At 54.2% G+C, this 16,690-nt stretch overlaps 2 protein-coding genes and 1 long non-coding RNA gene across 3 annotated transcripts; 1 reads left to right on the top strand and 2 right to left on the bottom strand.

Moving 5' to 3' along the window:
* Window positions 1-21: 21 nt before the first annotated feature.
* On the bottom strand, window positions 22-3,553 carry ITPA (inosine triphosphatase). The gene is made up of 8 exons (XM_063406684.1): window positions 3,352-3,553; window positions 3,217-3,274; window positions 3,075-3,139; window positions 2,453-2,526; window positions 1,847-1,878; window positions 1,102-1,217; window positions 562-638; window positions 22-294 (listed from the first exon to the last, which is right to left on the bottom strand). The coding sequence occupies exons 1-8, from the start codon at window positions 3,412-3,414 to the stop codon at window positions 174-176; spliced, it is 606 nt and encodes a 201-aa protein (XP_063262754.1). The 5' UTR covers window positions 3,415-3,553; the 3' UTR covers window positions 22-173.
* Window positions 3,554-6,331: 2,778 nt separating this feature from the next.
* VAMP4 (vesicle associated membrane protein 4) lies at window positions 6,332-16,680 on the bottom strand. The gene is made up of 7 exons (XM_063406685.1): window positions 16,397-16,680; window positions 15,162-15,208; window positions 14,809-14,859; window positions 8,327-8,427; window positions 7,757-7,836; window positions 7,543-7,594; window positions 6,332-6,581 (listed from the first exon to the last, which is right to left on the bottom strand). The coding sequence occupies exons 1-7, from the start codon at window positions 16,460-16,462 to the stop codon at window positions 6,553-6,555; spliced, it is 426 nt and encodes a 141-aa protein (XP_063262755.1). The 5' UTR covers window positions 16,463-16,680; the 3' UTR covers window positions 6,332-6,552.
* LOC134555236 (uncharacterized) lies at window positions 8,434-14,859 on the top strand. Its single transcript, XR_010081389.1, has 2 exons — window positions 8,434-9,550; window positions 9,637-14,859. It is a non-coding gene; the product is annotated as an uncharacterized LOC134555236 (long non-coding RNA).
* Window positions 16,681-16,690: the final 10 nt, after the last annotated feature.

Here is a 16,690-nt window from a genome sequence, read left to right as displayed (position 1 = left end):
AAGCGGAGAACGGGGCAGCGGTGGGTTCAAAAGGAGCAGCTTTAATGGCATCCCGCAGCGGAGGGAGTCTGTCGGGGCTGCGTGTGACACGCACACACCCGCCGTGGCAGTGGGTTGGACTCGGTGATCTCCAGAGGTGCTTCCCGACCCCGGTAATTCCGTGTGCTCGGCTGCTAGCTGGGAGCGGGGCGGGGCTCTGTCGAGTCGCTCTGAAGAAAGAAGGCTGAGAGCTCGCTCAGCGCCCTGTACCGGTGTGAGATGGAGTTCTTCACTGCCTTGGGCATTTCAGCGTAGCTGCAGGGCAGAGAAACCACAAGCGTCAGCAGCAGAGACACTGCAGCACATCCCTCGAGCATCGAGAGCTGCCCCTCTGCCTCCCTGCTTGGCTCAGCAGGGCATCTGCAGTGACACAACCCCTGACCCGCGGGCTTCCCATCACCCACGGGGTTCTGATCCAGGATGACATTCCTCCCTGATGCCCTTCCTCACAAGCACGTTCCTCTGGACAGCCTTGACCAAGGTCTACCTTACATCACGAGCTGTAGGTGAAACACCACTTACGTCTGGGTGTACCCATCCGGCTGGAAGCAGGGATCCCAGCCAAAATCCCGAGGGCCTCTGGGCTCCACTATCAGCCCCTGCCATGAGAAAGCACAAAAACCCTTGAAGACTGCACTTCCCTTGCAGTTCATTTCAAACACAGACGGAGACACACAGCCATAGCTCACGCTGCAGCCAGCACAGGCTCTGCAAGGTGCTGTTCCCTTCCCATCTCCTCCCCAGGATGTGACTGAAATCAGCAGCTCCAAACTCGTGCTGCCCTGTGCTGACAGTGCTTTGACCTCTCCAGATAACAGAGCTAAGAACCGTACCTGAACACAGCCTGCCAGAGGGAGATGGAGCCTGAGGCGTGCAGAGTTCAGTAAGCACCTCTGAACAAAGGCTGCACCCTCAGCTTCACCTCCCACCAGCTGCGCTCTCCCTAAGCCCGTTCCTGACACTCAGAGGCACTGAAACTGCCCTCAGCAGAGGCAGCGCTGCCCTGGCACTGCCCCCACAGCCTCCCCCAGCACGCTGCCTCCCCAGGCACGCAGCACCTACGTGGGTCTGGCCTTTGAAGAGCCGCACCGGCTCCTCGGGGTTGCCGCTGCTGAAGGCGAAGGTGCACAGCGCGTAGGCAGACTTGTCCTCGAAGCCAGCCAGCAGCTTGTACAGGCCTGAGGGACACAGGAGGGACCCCGGGTGACTGCTGCTCCCTGGCAGCGCAGCACCCCCACCCAGGCACAGAGGGAGGGAGGGAGGGCTCCGCATCGCATTCCCAACCACCGCGGGAGGTGACAGAGCCCAGGCACCGGGGTGTTCCCGGCAGGATCCGGGCTGTGCCTGAAGCAGAGCCTCAGATCTCATCTCACAGTGAGCTCTGGAGCCCTGCCGTGAATCTGGGAGAGGAAGCAACCCAGCAGGCAGCACCAGGGAGGACTGAAGGCCCCCGTGACTGAACGTGATTAATGCTCATGTTAACGAGACCAGCACAGGATCTGCAGTCACACTCTGAACTGCAGGATCAAGGCACAGCACAGGAGGGGAGCTTAGTGGAGAGGGGCCTGCCCCGAACCACAGGGAGCAGGAGGTCTTCCAGATCACACTGAGGACAAACAAGATGCTCCCACAAACCCTGCCACCATCCCTGGGAATCCAGGGATGGAGTTACTGAGAAAAACAATATCCCACAAAGGAGGGCACAGAACGGGCTCGAGGAACCTGTTGGTTCTCCCAGCATGGGCAGGGAGCCACTGCAGGGGCAAAGGAGTGGGTTACACACAGAGCAGTAACATGAGGGCAGTACCTTCTGGCTTGAGTTTCTCCAGGAACCATTTTCTGAAAAGGAAGGAAAGAGAGAAGACCAATTTTGCTATTATCTCTCAGAAACACAGGCATCCTTGTGACACTGGTGCTTACATTTGCATAGGCCTTTGAATCTCTCTCAGTGTGCTGTTAGATCACTCATTCTGGACCATTTACCAGGAAGGACAGACTTATCTCTTAAGCTGAAGGGGACACAGTGAAAACAGCAGTGGGGTATTTAATTTTCTGCATCCTAGGGTCCACATAAATACATAATAACTTTGTTATCTGATGGATTAAAGCTGTCCCTATGAGAACCTATGGGGCACTCAGGACAGGGTCCTGCTGAAAGGCTTGGTGCCTTTACTGCACAGAGCCTGCTCTTTGGACAGGGCCCCAGGCTGCCAGAACAGGCACCACAGACTGGAAACCAGAGCCAACCACCCATGTCTGTCTCTCCATTCCTGCTCCATGCCTTGCAGCAGGGCTCAAGTTCAGTCCTGGGCTGCAGGGTGAAGAGCAGGGCACAGAGCAGCAACCACCTCCCTGACCCCACCCTGCCAGCCTGTGCTCCACGTGAAGGGGAAGCAGCTTCCCTCCTACTTACATGTAGGGTCCTGGAAGGCCCCCCAGGGCATTGAAGCACAAGCAGGTGTCCTCTACTATAACAGGTCCCTGAACCTACAGGGACAGCCCAAGAGAAGGAGAACATTAGACCTGCAGGAAGGCACTGCCTCCAAGCCCGTTCCCTCGCTCTATCCCATCCTTGTGTTTCCATTCGACCTCAAAAGCAACACCAGACACACAGTCAAACCCAAACCCTCCCCACGCAAGCCAGAGCAGCTGAAGAACAGCAGGGAGGGCTTCATATGGAGGAAAACGAGCAGAGCTGAACACTCCCTGCCGTCCCCAGGGACATGGAAAGGGAAAGCCTGTGTTCCAGAGGCATGCCTGCGTTCTCCTCCAGTCTCAGCCCTCACTCGGTTCTTTCAGGACACCCATCCCAGAGACAGCCCTGGAATGTTCAGCAGACATAAAACTCTGTCCTGCAGCCACCGGGCTGGACTGAAGGAGCTCCCGTGACCTCCCGCTGCTAGAGGGACACAGCATAAACCAGAGCAGGCGGGTAATGGGAGAGCAGCGAGGCCAGGCCGGGCCGCTTCGGATGCTTCAGTGTCCCTGCCTGGGGTCCCTCCAATCCCGCCGGGAAAGGGGAAGGCGCGAGTCACCTGCCGGGCGGCTTCGCGGCACTTCTGCGCCGAGATCTCGTCAGGCTCCCCCTGGTACTCGGGCACTGCGGACACAGGGATGGAGCGGTGCTGAGCACACAGCTGGGACGGGACGAGCCGCTAGGCCCTGCCAACAACTTACGGTCAATTTTCTTCGCCACCAGCGTGTAGGGAGAGGAGTCCCCGAGGATCTGCGTGACCTGCGCAGGGAGAAGAGAGTGAAAAGGGAGGCAGAGATGCAAACCCTCCCGCCAGGCCCCGCTGCCGCCGCCCTCACCTCCTCCAGTTTCTTGGCGTTGCCTGTCACGAACACGACGCTCCGGCGCGCCGGCGCCGCCATGCTGACCGTGCTCACCGCCCCTGCGCGCCCAGCCGCCAATCAGCGCCCGCGGCGCCGCCGCTCCCCGCGGCGCTCGACCAATGGGAAGCGTGCCCGCCTCGCAGCGTCCAGCCAATGGGGAGAGCATCCGCCCACGCCAGAGGGGCGGGAACTGCGGGCCTGCGGAGGGCGGGGCCGGTCGCCATGGCAACCTGCGGCCCTCGCGGCCCCGGCCCGTGTTTACAGCCCGGCCCTTGGATCCCGCACTGCTTTTCCCGAGGTAGAACCAGTTGTAGCTGGGGAATCGGGAAGGCGATTGTGTTCCAAGCTCTGTTGCTGTTCAACCTGCGACCTCTGGCGCGTCTCTGCGTTTTCTGTCATCAGGTTTCCTGTGTCGGAGTGCTGAAGTTCCGCCGTTGTTGGTTTGCTGCTGCTGGTGCCTCCCACAGGCAGAGCTGTCCCTTGGGAGGGCTGTGCTCAGCACAGCCCCAGCACTGAGTGACTTGGACCTAAAACTGATCAACACCCAATTCCAGCACCTCAGGGCAGTGCACGGAGGGCCTGGGCTGTGGCGGCTTTCCCTGCCCTGCATCTCCGGTCAGTGCAGGACCAGCTGGAGGCTGCGGCCGAACCTCCAGGCCCCGAGTCAAGAGTGGTGTCCGTGGGGCCGGTGGGAGCCTGCAGGAACAGGTCAGTGCAGCCGGCGCTGCTGGGAGCAGGGCCTGGGAAGGAGCAGCAGCAGAGTCCCAGCCCTCCCACTGTGCACCCAGGGCCCTCCTCACTGCAGAGCCTGCCAAAGCCCTGCTTTGGCAGGGGACTCCTCACGAGGACTTCTTCCCCTGGGCTGCCACAGCCAGGAGGCCTCTCCACGCCTGTGTCACATCCCTGCGGCCCCCCTCCCCTCAGGCAGGGGGACCCGGGGTCACACCAGTCCCGGGAGAGGAATGCACTGCTGTCGCCAGAAGATGCCACTCCCTGTACAAAACAAATCACGAGGAAAACAGCCAGCTGCTGGCCTGTCCTCTGCACAATGCAGGAATGGGTAAAACAGACCCAAAGCTTGGGTGAAGGAGTTGTTTTTGTTGTAGAATCTCCTTCATAACATCTCCTAAGTGAAAACCAATCCCCAAGCATGCAGACACTGCTGGAAACAACACTCCTTTCTGCTGACTGCAGTTCTCTCTGCCACCAGTCCAGGGTGTGCCAGCACAGGCTGCAACACAAAACCACAACACCAAAGGAATATGTGCAGGACTGCTCTGTACCACCCCAAGAGCAGGAATTTCTAATGGTCTTTCCAGCCTTGTGGGGAGGAAAAAAAAATCTATAAAACTTGCTTAGCAAATTCTACTCCTGCGATGTTTCTGACCAGGACTCCTGTGGCACCAAGGTCCTGCTGTGGGTGGCAGCAGCAGCAAAGGCAGGGCTGGGCTGGGGGAGAAAGGCAGAGGCACTGGCAGGGCTCTGCAGCAGCAGGAGTGAATTAACTCACTTTGCAGTTGGCAGGACACGGTACCAAACAGCTCAGCAAGATCTGCAGCCCTGCTGGAGACAGACACAGTCCCTCTGCATCCACCTTAATGCTCCTTTGCAGGCAGAGAGTAGCCAAAGGCATAGGCAGCATGATTTTTGTCCCTTCCACTGAGTGTATGATGTTAAAAACAGCTTCAGGAGGGAAAACCCAGCTTGCCTTCCAGATTCCCACCTGGAGAGGTCAGGTCTGGCAGAGGGGAACAGCCCTGTTTATATTCCAGCTGGGCAAGGGAGCTTGTAGTCACATCCAGCCCTCCAGCCTGCTGTGCTCACTCCTAACCCCCTTCTCTGCAAGGGGTAGCGCTCAGGTGGAAACTGCACAAGGTCCTGGGGGAGGGCAGAAGAGGAAGCTGGGACACAGCACAGAAATTCTCTGGGGCACCATTTCCCCTCTCCAGAATGATTTCAAAAACATGCTTAGCAGGACAACACTTCTCTCATCAGAAAAAACCAAAAAGAGAACCGGAAGAGCTTGGCTCAGCTAAAGTGGCAGGCTCAGGGCTGGAAAGGAGAAGGCTCCCAAAAATAAAGGGCTGACAGAAATGCCACCAGCACTTGAGACCAAGGCTGGAAACAGCCAAAGCACCACAGTCCCACCCGTGGATAGAGGAGCTTAGTTCCTGTTCATTGCAGCACAGGGGTCCCTGCAGCTCCCCAGTGCCCATGTCTGGGAATAATCCCCACCCCACTGGATCACCAGGAAGCAAAATCAGCTGCCATTCAGGACCACAACCACCACACCAAGGTGAAGGCTCTGAATATGAACCGGGCTTGTTCACTGTGGATGGGTGTCAGGAGAATTGTTCTCCAGCTGTCTTCACATAATCGTGCTGCTTGCTGGATTTTACAAACATTTCTTTCTTTTGGTTAAGAACACACAGAAATGGGGACTCCCAGCCTCAGAGAGCCCTGAATGTCCTCCAAAACTTTATGAAGACGTGCAGAAATTCCACAGGTACAGTCAAAAATAGGTTTACTGGAATGTTTTTAGTCACAGCTGTAAGCAGCAATACTGAAAACACTGAGCTTGTGCATTCCCATGGCAGAACCAGAAAATCTTCTGGATTGTAAAACCTCATTTCACATTTTCTCTTTTTTTTTTCTTTTTTGAACAAGAGAAAAACAACACCCTTACAGCTGTCCTCAAAAGAATCAGTTCCCTACAATACACTGGTATTTTTCCCTTCGGAATTCTATCCCCTCCTTTTCTCTGATACAAAGACAGAGTCCCCTCTGACTTCAACAGCAGGCAGCAAGGAGCTGCTCAAACCACATTATTATTATTATTATTATCGTTATTAATATTACAACTCAACCGTATATACATATAGACCATAGGGGCAAGTAGCCAGCTCCAAACCAGAGACCCAGAATTCCACAAAACAGGCAGTTTGGGATCTGGATCTTGTGTTATTAAAAAAAAAAGTCTGACAGGAGGAACAGGTACTCGACTGGAAAAGGGTTGTTTGGTAGTTCTTAAAACGCTCCCTTAGAACTGGCTGCTTGCCACCACCTCCTGCTTCCAGGAGAAAGAACAGCTTCCAGGCTATATACAGATCTCTCACTTAAATTACACAGCAGTTGGGTTATCCAGAGGCAGCTCCACCGAAGCCTCCCGCGGCCCTGTCAGGAACGGTACTTCAGGACTATGGGGACTGCAAAACACAGAGAAAGAGCTCTCACCACACACCCATCCCTGCCAGGGAGTCCCCCCATTTGTGCAGGGACAAATACCCAGCAGCTGCCAGCAGAAGGGTGTTCCCAGCCCCAGGCTAAAGCAACCTGCTGTCTGCACACATGCTAGACAACATGTCCTGCTACCTTCATCTCCTTCCAGCTTCCAAAAACTAAAGCAGATGGGATTTTCCATCAGTCTCCCTCTCAGCCCTGCTGCCAGCTTAGCCTCTCCCACTGCAGGCTGTGTGTTAGAAGGACAACAGGCCACAAGGGCTTTGCTGAAGGAACAAGAACAGTTACAGAGCTGCCCCTGGACACTTCAGCAGGAGGAAAAGCCTCCAGACCCAGTGGCACAGAAGAGCTGTGCTGGGCTGCCTGGATCCCTGGAGCATGTCATTCTGCAGGCAGAGGGATCAGTTATTCCTGCCTGGAAGAAACTTGCTCTGGTCATTCTGAGCTGTTTGGTAGGAAAAGCAGGGACATCTCTGCTCTGAGGAGCTCCAGGAAAGGCAGAGAGCACGGGAAGGCACCAATGGCAAAGCCACAACAGCTACTTGATGGAAATTAAGCAGCACATCAGCTTTGGGGTAGAGCATTTGTACACAGCAGGCTCATTGCAAGGTGGCCGATACATGTAGAGATGTTTCTGAAGACATTGCTCTAGCCTGAAACTTTTCCAAGTACTCCCACCCACCTTGGGACCAGTCAGTGCCACCCCTGGGTCAGTGCAAGGTTGGCAGGGCACTGCTGGCTCTCTTTGTCACAGCAGGACCTGGTTTGTCCCTGCTCCTCTGTGTGCACCCTTAAGAGAGGCAGAAGAGGAGCACAGGACGCTCTGCAGGCACCCCTTAAGGCAGAGTGCAGTGGCTCAGGTGCTGTCCCCCAGTGGCACCCGTATGTCCATGCCAGGCATGGCTGGGGTGACGTGGAGCTACTCACCGATGATGACGAGCAGGAGAACGAGCACCACCATCGCTATGATCGCCTTCATCTGCAAGGGGAGCACACGGGCACCTTACACTGGCAGCTGCTTCGACCTCTGCCTCCCAGCACATCTTCAGCCAGGAAGCAGAGCTTCTCCACCTCCTCCCAGGGACAGGCAGGTCACCACCCCTCCACAGCCCCAGCCCTGCCCATTCCCCTTCTTGCTCACCTTACAGTCTCGCCACCACATCTGTCTCCGGAGGTGCTTGGCTCTTTTGCTAAAAGCTGCTGCATTGTCTGATAAACTGTCTATTAAAGGAAAGAAGAGAGTCAGTTCAGTGCTGCCCACACTGTCAGAGCACCCACTCACCTGTTCTAACTCCACTGGGTTCCATGCAATAAAAGACCACAGCGTGATTCACCAAAGCCACAGCAGGGTCAGTGTGACGCCCTTCAGCAGAGCACACAGACAAGTCCCCCTGTGCTCCCTCTGTCCTGGCTGCTCTCTGAGGACAGGAACTTGCTCTGCAAGCCCATGGACAGTGCCAGAAGACAGACCAATCTACCTTTGCCTGAAGGACCAACTAGATCCCAGCACCCAGACACCTCCAAACTAATGCCTCTGCACAGAGCAGCAGGCAGAGGTGGAGAGAAGAGTCAGAGGAAGTCAGATCTGCAGCCCAAGGCTGAGCAACACCACTGTCAGGAGGACAGAAATGTGAGCCCAGGTCTGACATTAGGTGCTTTCAGAACGGAACCAGGCTAACCTGGCCCAGCAGAGCCATGTTTGACATCACACCTGATTTATCCTGCAGGTCGTCCAGCCGCTCGCCCCTCTCGATCACCTTGGTGATGTTCTCCTGCATGACGTCGATGACTTCGTCCACCTGGTTCTGGACACTGGGCAGGGCAAAGGCAGCACGAGAGGCAGCAGTGAGCACCAGAGCCGCCCAGCCTGGCGGGGTCTGAGAGCTCTCCCACAAAAATGGAAGGGAACAACAACGGAACGAGGTTGATGGGATGCAGACAAAGCCAGAGGCATGGCATGGGGTGGATCTCTGGCAATCCCAGGAAGAGCAAGGGAACACAAGGGGCTCAGAGGGAGCACTGGGAAGTCAGCACAAGCAGGACACCGTCTCTAACACCCTTAACACACAAATGCAGTATGAAAAGGCACTAATTGCTGTTGGTGGGCACCTCTGCTACAGAACAGGTAACAAAGGGGAAAGAAGGAGTCTATAGACCATACTTTATCTTTCTACATTTCACAGAACTGCACATCACACCTTTGCTCAGTTTCGGGGTGAAATTAAATCAGTTCCCTCCTCCAGGAACTGAGTTGCTAAATTAAACCCACTCTGCCAGGGGCATCAAGGGGATAGCAAAGAAATGGCTGACGTGAACTAAACCAAGTTATAATTTATCTTCTCACAGGTTACGCAACTCTGTGGGTAGCCTTCAGTGAACAGGAGCCTAAATCACACCCGTAGGGTTATTAAAAATGCATTTATTCACTCCAGAAAAAAAAACTACACTGGCAAGAGAGAAAAATTTTCCTGGTGGAAAAGTACTGCTCCATTCTGGTTTGTATTTTGGAGCTAATAACACATTTATTTTCCTGGAGATAGAAATGAGGATTTTCTTAAGGCCCGGGGGATAACAATACATTGTTTGAGACATACCGTTCCCAGAATGGCAACAGCAACAGCAGGATCTTGGAGGCAACAAAACAGAAATAGCTCCAAAGAGAAACAGCGTATCCTCCCCCACAGCCCACAAAACTGGGGCCAAGACAGACTCAAGGCCAGTCAATGGGGCACGGCAGAACCAGAAACAGGGCTCTGTCCTCGCCACCATGCATTTAATTAATTCATTCATTTAGAGACATAGGTTCACACTGACCTATTTCTCCTACCAGCTACATGCCTCTCACCAAGCAGACACCTCTGCTGATGAGGAGCAGCTGCAACCAGCAATAGTGGACACATCACTCGCTCACATTTACTTACTGTTCCAAATACAGGTGAGAATAGTCATTAAAAGGCTTTTTTTCTCCCCAGAAAGCTCTGGAAGGAGTTCCCCATCTCTAAATATGGTTTCCCATCTTAGCCTTTCAGGTCGAGCTCTCCAGCACCACTGCACTGTGGCTTCCAGAGCTGGAAGAGCCAAGCGACTCCTCTGAAACCAATTTCTGAGTCAACAGCTGTGATAAGGCACGTGCTGGACTCCAGCAGCACATGTAAACATTTGCTTTATTTAGGACAGCATAAGAAAGGAATCTGCCTTCTCTGCTGCATCACAGAGTCTGTGGGAGCAGCATCTCTCTGAACCCTACACCGTGCGGTGGCAGCTCCTGCCTTCCACGCTGACAGGAACCTCCTGCCAGGAGCTCCCTGTCTGGAGGGGAAGGGCACAGAGAATCCCACAGACCCCTCAGCAGGAACTGCCCTGCCCTGCTCCACGGTTTGTTTTACAAGGTCCCAGGCGAGGGGCACAGCTCGGAAGGTGGCACTGAGGATGGGGACAGCTCGGAAGGTGGCACTGAGGATGGGGACAGCTCGGAAGGTGGCACTGAGGATGGGGACAGATGCTGCCCAGGAAACACCCGGCAGTGCCCTGTGGGGCCAATTGTCCACCCCACACAGGACACACAGGACACACAGCCCCACGGCCCAGCCCTAGGTGACAAGCAGACACGTTCTGCAAGGAGCTTTCCCTGCCTTGGCACAACAAGTCCCAGCAATGCAGCTACAGCTTGGGCGAGAGGAAAAACACCAACATCTGCTACCCCAGATGAGCCAACTTGGCAAAACCTCTAAGCCTCAAACATCGGCTTCACACACAGAAGTCTACATTTGCAGTATGTAAATGTTTCTAAAAACATTTTCTGGCTTCAAAATAGAGAAATTTCCTCCCACAACAGATTTGTAACCAAGTTATCCCAGTACAACGAACAAGTGGGAGCACACAAGGTTACAGTGCATCTAGGAACTTGCAGAGCAATGCAGCACCACCTGTATCTCTGCCAGTGCAGGTCAGAGCCTTGAGGGGTGCTGCTGCAGTCCTGGGACACCTCAAAATGTTGGTGGCAAATCAGGCTGGTAACTTCAAGCTGCTGTGGTGGTTTAACAGCAGTTAGGGGAGAGCTGTGGAGCACACACCCTTACTGCCCAAGCTGCTTCTCAGCATCCTGTCTCTTCTCACTTGAGCTGCTGGCAAAATGCTAAGGGCCCTTGTTACCTGCCCAAACCCTGGGCAAGCTGTCAGCTGTCCCCAGGAGAACAAAACATTTCACACATGGAAAATGGGGGCACAAAGAAATCAAGGCTTATGAACTCCCACAAATGTTGAAGTGTTGCCTCCCATGGAACACAGATGCATTTGGGTAGCACCGTTTGCCATCTGTTTGTTGGGGAAAAAACCCAACAAAACAACAAAGCAAAGAACAGGAAGGAAGAGGCTAAGCCAGGAAAATTCAGACCTCCACACAGCACCTTAACCAGACCTTAAGCCAGCCCTTTCTTTCTGTTCTCTCCCAGCCTTCCCTGCTGCCTCTCCAGGAGGGGGCTGAAAAATGCTCAGCCTGTATATTAGCCCAAAAGCCTCAGAATAAATTCAAAAATTCCTACTAGTTTGGCATGCCTGAGGTAGGAAAGTCAAGTCATATCAAGAAGAAAATGTTTTCTTGCTTTATTTGGCAAAAGGGAATGAGTCCTCTAATACAAAGTGTATTTCCTGTTGGGGAGCTATGGGCTTTTGACACATACACTTCATGTGCTTTACTCCTGCCAGATTTCCAAGAGAAATAAAGTGGAATAAATACCTGCCAGGAGAGGCACCAAGACAGAAACATGAAATATGTCTCCCACGACCTTCTTTCTTACTAATTACTGCAAGTCTGATGCTTTTAACAAGGACAGCAAACATACACCATCAAAGCAACAAGATCCAGTGGTACTCAGCTCACTTTAGACTCCTCTTGTGCTCCTCTGTTCCAGAGTGGGAGGAATAAGCCTGGGCTTATTTGGCCACACTGGGTTAGGTCCTGAGAACCTGCCTGGGCTGGTCAGGGTGCTGGGCTAACAGTGCTGCATTCTGCAGACACTGTAAACAGCCTGTGCACACACCATGGCATGTGCTGCCCGCAGCTGCTGCTTGTCTCCAGGCTGGCTGTTTGCAGCCAGCATGACACACTGCAGTTTCCACCCCAGTGCCATTACCAGTGTGTATTTTGGTGCAAATTACACACAAACACCCCTCACTGTGGCAGCCACCCAGGGAAGAGGGAACAGGAGGGAGAGCCAAGGCAGATGGAGGGTACAGAGGCGGAGGCCAGCACTGCACAGCACTCCCCAGCTCTCTGCAGAGAGCCCTGATGTTCCCAACAATGGGGTAACACTGCTGAAACATGCCACAAAGCCCTGCACTGAAGTTGCTGTTTAGTCCCAGTGGGGAGGAAAACAGCAGTCTATGCCTCCCTAAAGCCTTTCAGTCATTGAAATAGCCAACAATGATACCTGTCAATGTGGTCTTGGTGTCACCTTCAGATGAAAGCCTGGACTATGGCTGAGGTTCACTGCACAACCTGCAATGAGCCCTGGGAAGCTGCAGTCAGCTCTCACCTCATGAGCTCAAACCATTCCCTAAATCTTCCCCTGCCAGGCAGAGCCTCTGGGGCTGGGAATGCTGACCCCCCAAAGCAGCACAATTCACAGAGACCAAGAGGCTCCCGGGGAACCCCAGCACTGTGCTGAGCCTCAGCAGCAGCATGAACAAGAACCCAATGGCACAGTTCCCTGAAAGCACAAACATCAGCAGTAAAGTGAGCCAAGCAGTGCAAAAAAGGGGCTGATTTTAGCAGAATTTTTGAAAAGATGGTCTGTGATGAGAAGCTCCTTTTCCAAATAAAAGAAATCCAGCTGGAAGATGAACATCCCAACTTCCCTTGAAAAGGCTCTCATGCACACATTCAGCACTTCTTCCAAAGCCTCAAAGCAAAGGCAGAGAAAGGAGATCAGCTCTCCCTTACCTGTTCTTTTTACCTTTGGGGAAAAGGATAAAAGCCCTTTAAAAGCTGCACTTCAGCTCCAGCCCACCCTGCAGACGGGAGGCCTCAAAGGGAGCCAAAGGGACCCCGTGTGGCCTCTCAACTACCAGCAGAGAGTCCACCCCAACCACGCAGCTTCCACCAGGACAAAGCTCAGCTCAAAGGGGACTGACACTCCCTCCTGTCACTGTTGCTGACTGTAACTCACCTCTTTCCCCTGCCAGGTTTGCAGTGTTCCCCACAGCTGAGCCGGCCCTGAGGGTCTCTGCTGCCAAACTCCAATCCTGACCCAACCCTTTCCTGCCAAGGACAACTAGGAAAACTTTCCAGTCTTGCCCCTCACGTTTAACATGTTCCACACCTTTGCTCCCATAATCCCATCACTTTTTCCTCTACCCAATCCTCCACCCAGTTTCCTTCTACGCCCATCTTCACACCTCGTTCTCCAGCCCTGTACTGCCATGGCCTCTCTAGCTTTGCCCAGCTATGCCTCAGCTCTCCAAATGCTCGAACTCGTCCTTAAAATGTCTCTTCCTTACAGTTTTTCAGCAGTCACCCAACCCTTTCTCTGTTGAAACAAAGACAACTGACTCACTATGAGACCAGGCATTGATCCCTACAGCATAAGGGCTGAACTGATCAGAAACTTCAGTGATCTCCATGAAAAAAAGGGATGACTGCATGGTGCAAGTGCTTTTAAACAAAGCAATCAACGCTGATGAGAGCAGAAAATGAATTCTGGTTTGTAACAGATACTCTAGATGTTCCATAGATGTAGCCCCTTGACAACTCCAGGGACACATTCCATGCCACATCCACTACACCCAGGCAGTCTCTGGCAATGGGCAAGCCTCGTGTGAGGGCCATTAGTCACATCACCTATGGGCCCACCAGCTCCTGGCTAAATGCTTCTTTCACTTTTCTTCCTTTTCACAGGTGCAGTGCCCTCCTCCACCTAAGCCACTGCTCCCTTCTGCCAGGGCAGGACAGTGGGAAGAGAAGAGCTCCTGTTTGCTCCCACCAACAGGGAACACAGCAGACACTGTAGGTGCTGTCCAGCAGAGGATGAAGGGGTAGACACTACCCCACCTCTATGGAGGTGAGACCCCACTCATAAACCCAATTCTCAGCTTTCTCATTCATTCCAGACCATGCCCTAGAAGGGAGGCTCTATCCACACTGGCTTACTCCAAAGAGTAGTTGCTCTCTACCAACAGCCTCCTTGCTCTGGAGGGAACACAGATGCCCTGAAAACTCAGGGTGCAGCCACCTGCCCCCTGCCTCTTGTGCAACTCAAGTGCCCTTCACTCCTGCTCAAGATAACGTGGCAAGCACAGCCCGATGCTGCTGGTGGCACTGAGTCATCCCAGAGCTGTGCTGGCTTCCTCCTGGCATGGAAAAAATCCCTAACCAAGAGCCACACGCAGGCTGCAAACCCAACCCAGTCTGAACAATGCCTAGGCAGCAGTTCCCACACAGTCCTGGCTCCACACAGATCAGCAAAGGAAACAGGGCAACACAGACCAGGGGGCTGTGAGTATCCCCATGTTTGTGATTGAGTACCATCACCACATCCTTCACAGGAAAAACTGGAGCTGAACAAGCATCATCCAGGAAATGACTCGATGGGAGAAGGAGCCAGAGTGCTCACTCCTTCTTTCTTGCTCCACTCCTCCAGCTGTAATAGCTTCCTGTTTTCCAGCTATTTGACCTCAGTGAGTCACTGCTCATCTCTAGGTCACCTAGATCACGTTTTTATCTGGAGAAGAGGATGCCAGAGGTGCGGCTGCTGCCCAAACCCATGGTCCTGGTGTGTTCCTGACCACTGTCTCGAAACGTTAAGGAACACGTTACAGATGAGGTAAAAAAACCTCAAAAATTAAAAAATGGTGCTAGGAAAGGTTAAAATTCAGGGTTAATGCTGTAGAGAAAGAGCCTCCCAAAGCATGGAACAGGTCCCCACCAGAACACAGCAAGGGCTTCAGAAACTCCAGTAAGCTACTGTGATGTAATCTTATCCCTTTGCCTCTGCCAACACAATTTCCTGACAGGCTGCATCAAAGCTGAGATTTGCTTTAGCTGTGGACACATGGGGTAGGAAATGTTAGAAGAACACAGGCACAAGGAATGTTCGTATGATGAGCTACACAGAACTACTCTGACAAGACAGCAGCAGGAGCTCACAGTGCCAGAATAAATTATTATCCCTGTGACACTAAGGAACTACAACTTACTGCCTGATCTTGTCATTCCTGGGTCCAAACCTGGGTCCAGAAGGGCCCCTCCTGCAGGCAGAAAAGAGCAATCAGGACAGAAGGTACAACGAAAACATGTTTTTAAACCAGACCCAAAAGATACAGAGGAGAGAACCAACACCTTGTGCATGGAGGATTGTTTTCATACCTCCCATGAGTCCCTCCCATGTCTTAGGATATGTGGGACACCTCACTCTTACAAAAGGTCACACCTGTTATTTCATGCTCAAGGCCAAGGCTCTGGAAGAACATCCCAAAGGAATCAAAGGTTTTCATTCCCAAGCCCCCAGTCTCAGTGCTGCAGGCAGGTATGACACCGCATTCCAACTCACAAGAAAAAGTCTTCCTCTTCATCCGAGTCTTCCTCCAACAGGTTCCTCTGCAAACACAGAAAAACCATCTCATTAATAAGCAATCACCATCTCTTACACACACATTCCCACTCTGAGGATGCAATCAGCATCCTCTGACTGCAGGAAGGCCCTCTCTGCTCAAGGGACAATCCCCAGCCCTGCACTCAAAAACATCAGCATCACCTATAACCACCCCGGGCTGTCCCATCCCCTCAGGAAATCAGAGCCACTCTGGATTTGGAGGACATGGATTCTCCACCATCTGATGGCAGCAGGTGTAAGAGGGATGACCCAAGGGCTCCACTGCTTCACCCCAAAGGGCTCCTCAGGGCTCCCCTTTGCTGATCCACTACGCTGCATGAGAGGACCCAAAATCTGATTTAAGAGCAGCCCCACAATAACACTGAAGCCTGAATGTTCCGGACAAGAACATTGCGGCTTAGGGTCAAAGACAACCAAGATGGGGAGGTGACACGCTAAAGGGATGGGCCCAGGGACTCAGCAGCTGGTCCTTGGGACACCAATAGCTGCTGCTTCCAGTGTGTAGGTCTGGGCCCCCACCTGCCAGCCTGATGCTCTGATGTTGAAGCTCATCTACATTTCCATCGTGTCACATCTGCTCACTCAACTCAAACCTGCAACACCATGCAATAGCTGCAGCCACTGCTTCCCTCACGGGAGGAGCACTCTGCTCCTGCAGCACGGGCTCCTGCTCTCGCTGACAGCTGTCGGGAGCTGCAGCAGCATTTCTGACCACAGCCCAAAGCGAGCTTCAGCACAGCCGGACCCCAGCAGGTTAAACCCACTTGTTCCAAACCTGGCAACTGCTGGGACCTGTATTCAAAGCCTGAAATGTGAGGGAACCGTAAAGCACAGGGTGACTTCACTCAAGCCCTTCAGCCAACGTGGGCAGCACAGCCAGGCCGTGTCCCTGCCAGGCTCTGCGGAAGGGCAGGGGGCTGGAGGCACCGGCACCCCCTGGCCATGGATGCAGGCTGAAGGAGCCGCAACAGGTCCCCAGAAGAGCCGTACCGGACTGGGGTGACACACGCGCACCGAACGGCGCTGTCACCGCGCTCGGGGCCGCTGGGCCCCGCGCCTGAGGGCTGCGGCGGCACCGGGAGACCCGGCCAAGGCAGCCCTACCGCGGGCACCGAGCGCGGCCGCCCCGCGCTCAGCCCCCGCCCGCTGCGCCCCGCGGGAGAGGCACTCACCCGCTCGCTCTTCACCGAGCCCGTCACCTCGTCGTCGTTCAGGTGCCGCTTGAATTTGGGAGGCATGGCCGCTCTGTGCCCTGGGGCTCCGTGCCCGGGGGGGAGAAGCCTGGAGGGGAGAGCAGGGAGCGCCCGGCAGGCCCAGGACGGGACCCGCCGCCCCCGCGCTCACCGGGCCGGGCCGGGTCGGGCCGGCGGGAAATGGCCGGTACCGGAGAGCCCCCGTCACATCGACCGCGCGGCGCTCCGCCCGCCGCGCCGAGCGCCGAGCTACCGATGGCGGGCGGGCCGGGG

Source organism: Prinia subflava, chromosome 10 (assembly GCF_021018805.1).
Source record: "Prinia subflava isolate CZ2003 ecotype Zambia chromosome 10, Cam_Psub_1.2, whole genome shotgun sequence".
Lineage (NCBI taxonomy): Eukaryota > Metazoa > Chordata > Aves > Passeriformes > Cisticolidae > Prinia > Prinia subflava.
Note: the sequence above shows the minus strand (reverse complement) of the source record. Positions and strands in the feature narration are given on the sequence as shown.

Excerpts from the sequence above, each read along its gene's own strand:
- ITPA (XM_063406684.1), bottom strand. The coding sequence starts at position 3,414 with ATGGCGGCGCCGGCGCGCCGGAGCGTCGTGTTCGTGACAGGCAACGCC. Across the intron at positions 2,527-3,074 it reads GCCGCGAAGCCGCCCGGCAG|GTTCAGGGACCTGTTATAGT; the intron begins GTGACTCGCGCC and ends CTGTCCCTGTAG. Across the intron at positions 1,879-2,452 it reads GGCCTTCCAGGACCCTACAT|AAAATGGTTCCTGGAGAAAC; the intron begins GTAAGTAGGAGG and ends CTTCCTTTTCAG.
- VAMP4 (XM_063406685.1), bottom strand. The coding sequence starts at position 16,462 with ATGCCTCCCAAATTCAAGCGGCACCTGAACGACGACGAGGTGACGGGC. Across the intron at positions 14,860-15,161 it reads GAAGAGGAAGACTTTTTCTT|GAGGGGCCCTTCTGGACCCA; the intron begins GTGAGTTGGAAT and ends TTCTGCCTGCAG. Across the intron at positions 8,428-14,808 it reads AGGAATGACAAGATCAGGCA|TGTCCAGAACCAGGTGGACG; the intron begins GTAAGTTGTAGT and ends TGCCCTGCCCAG.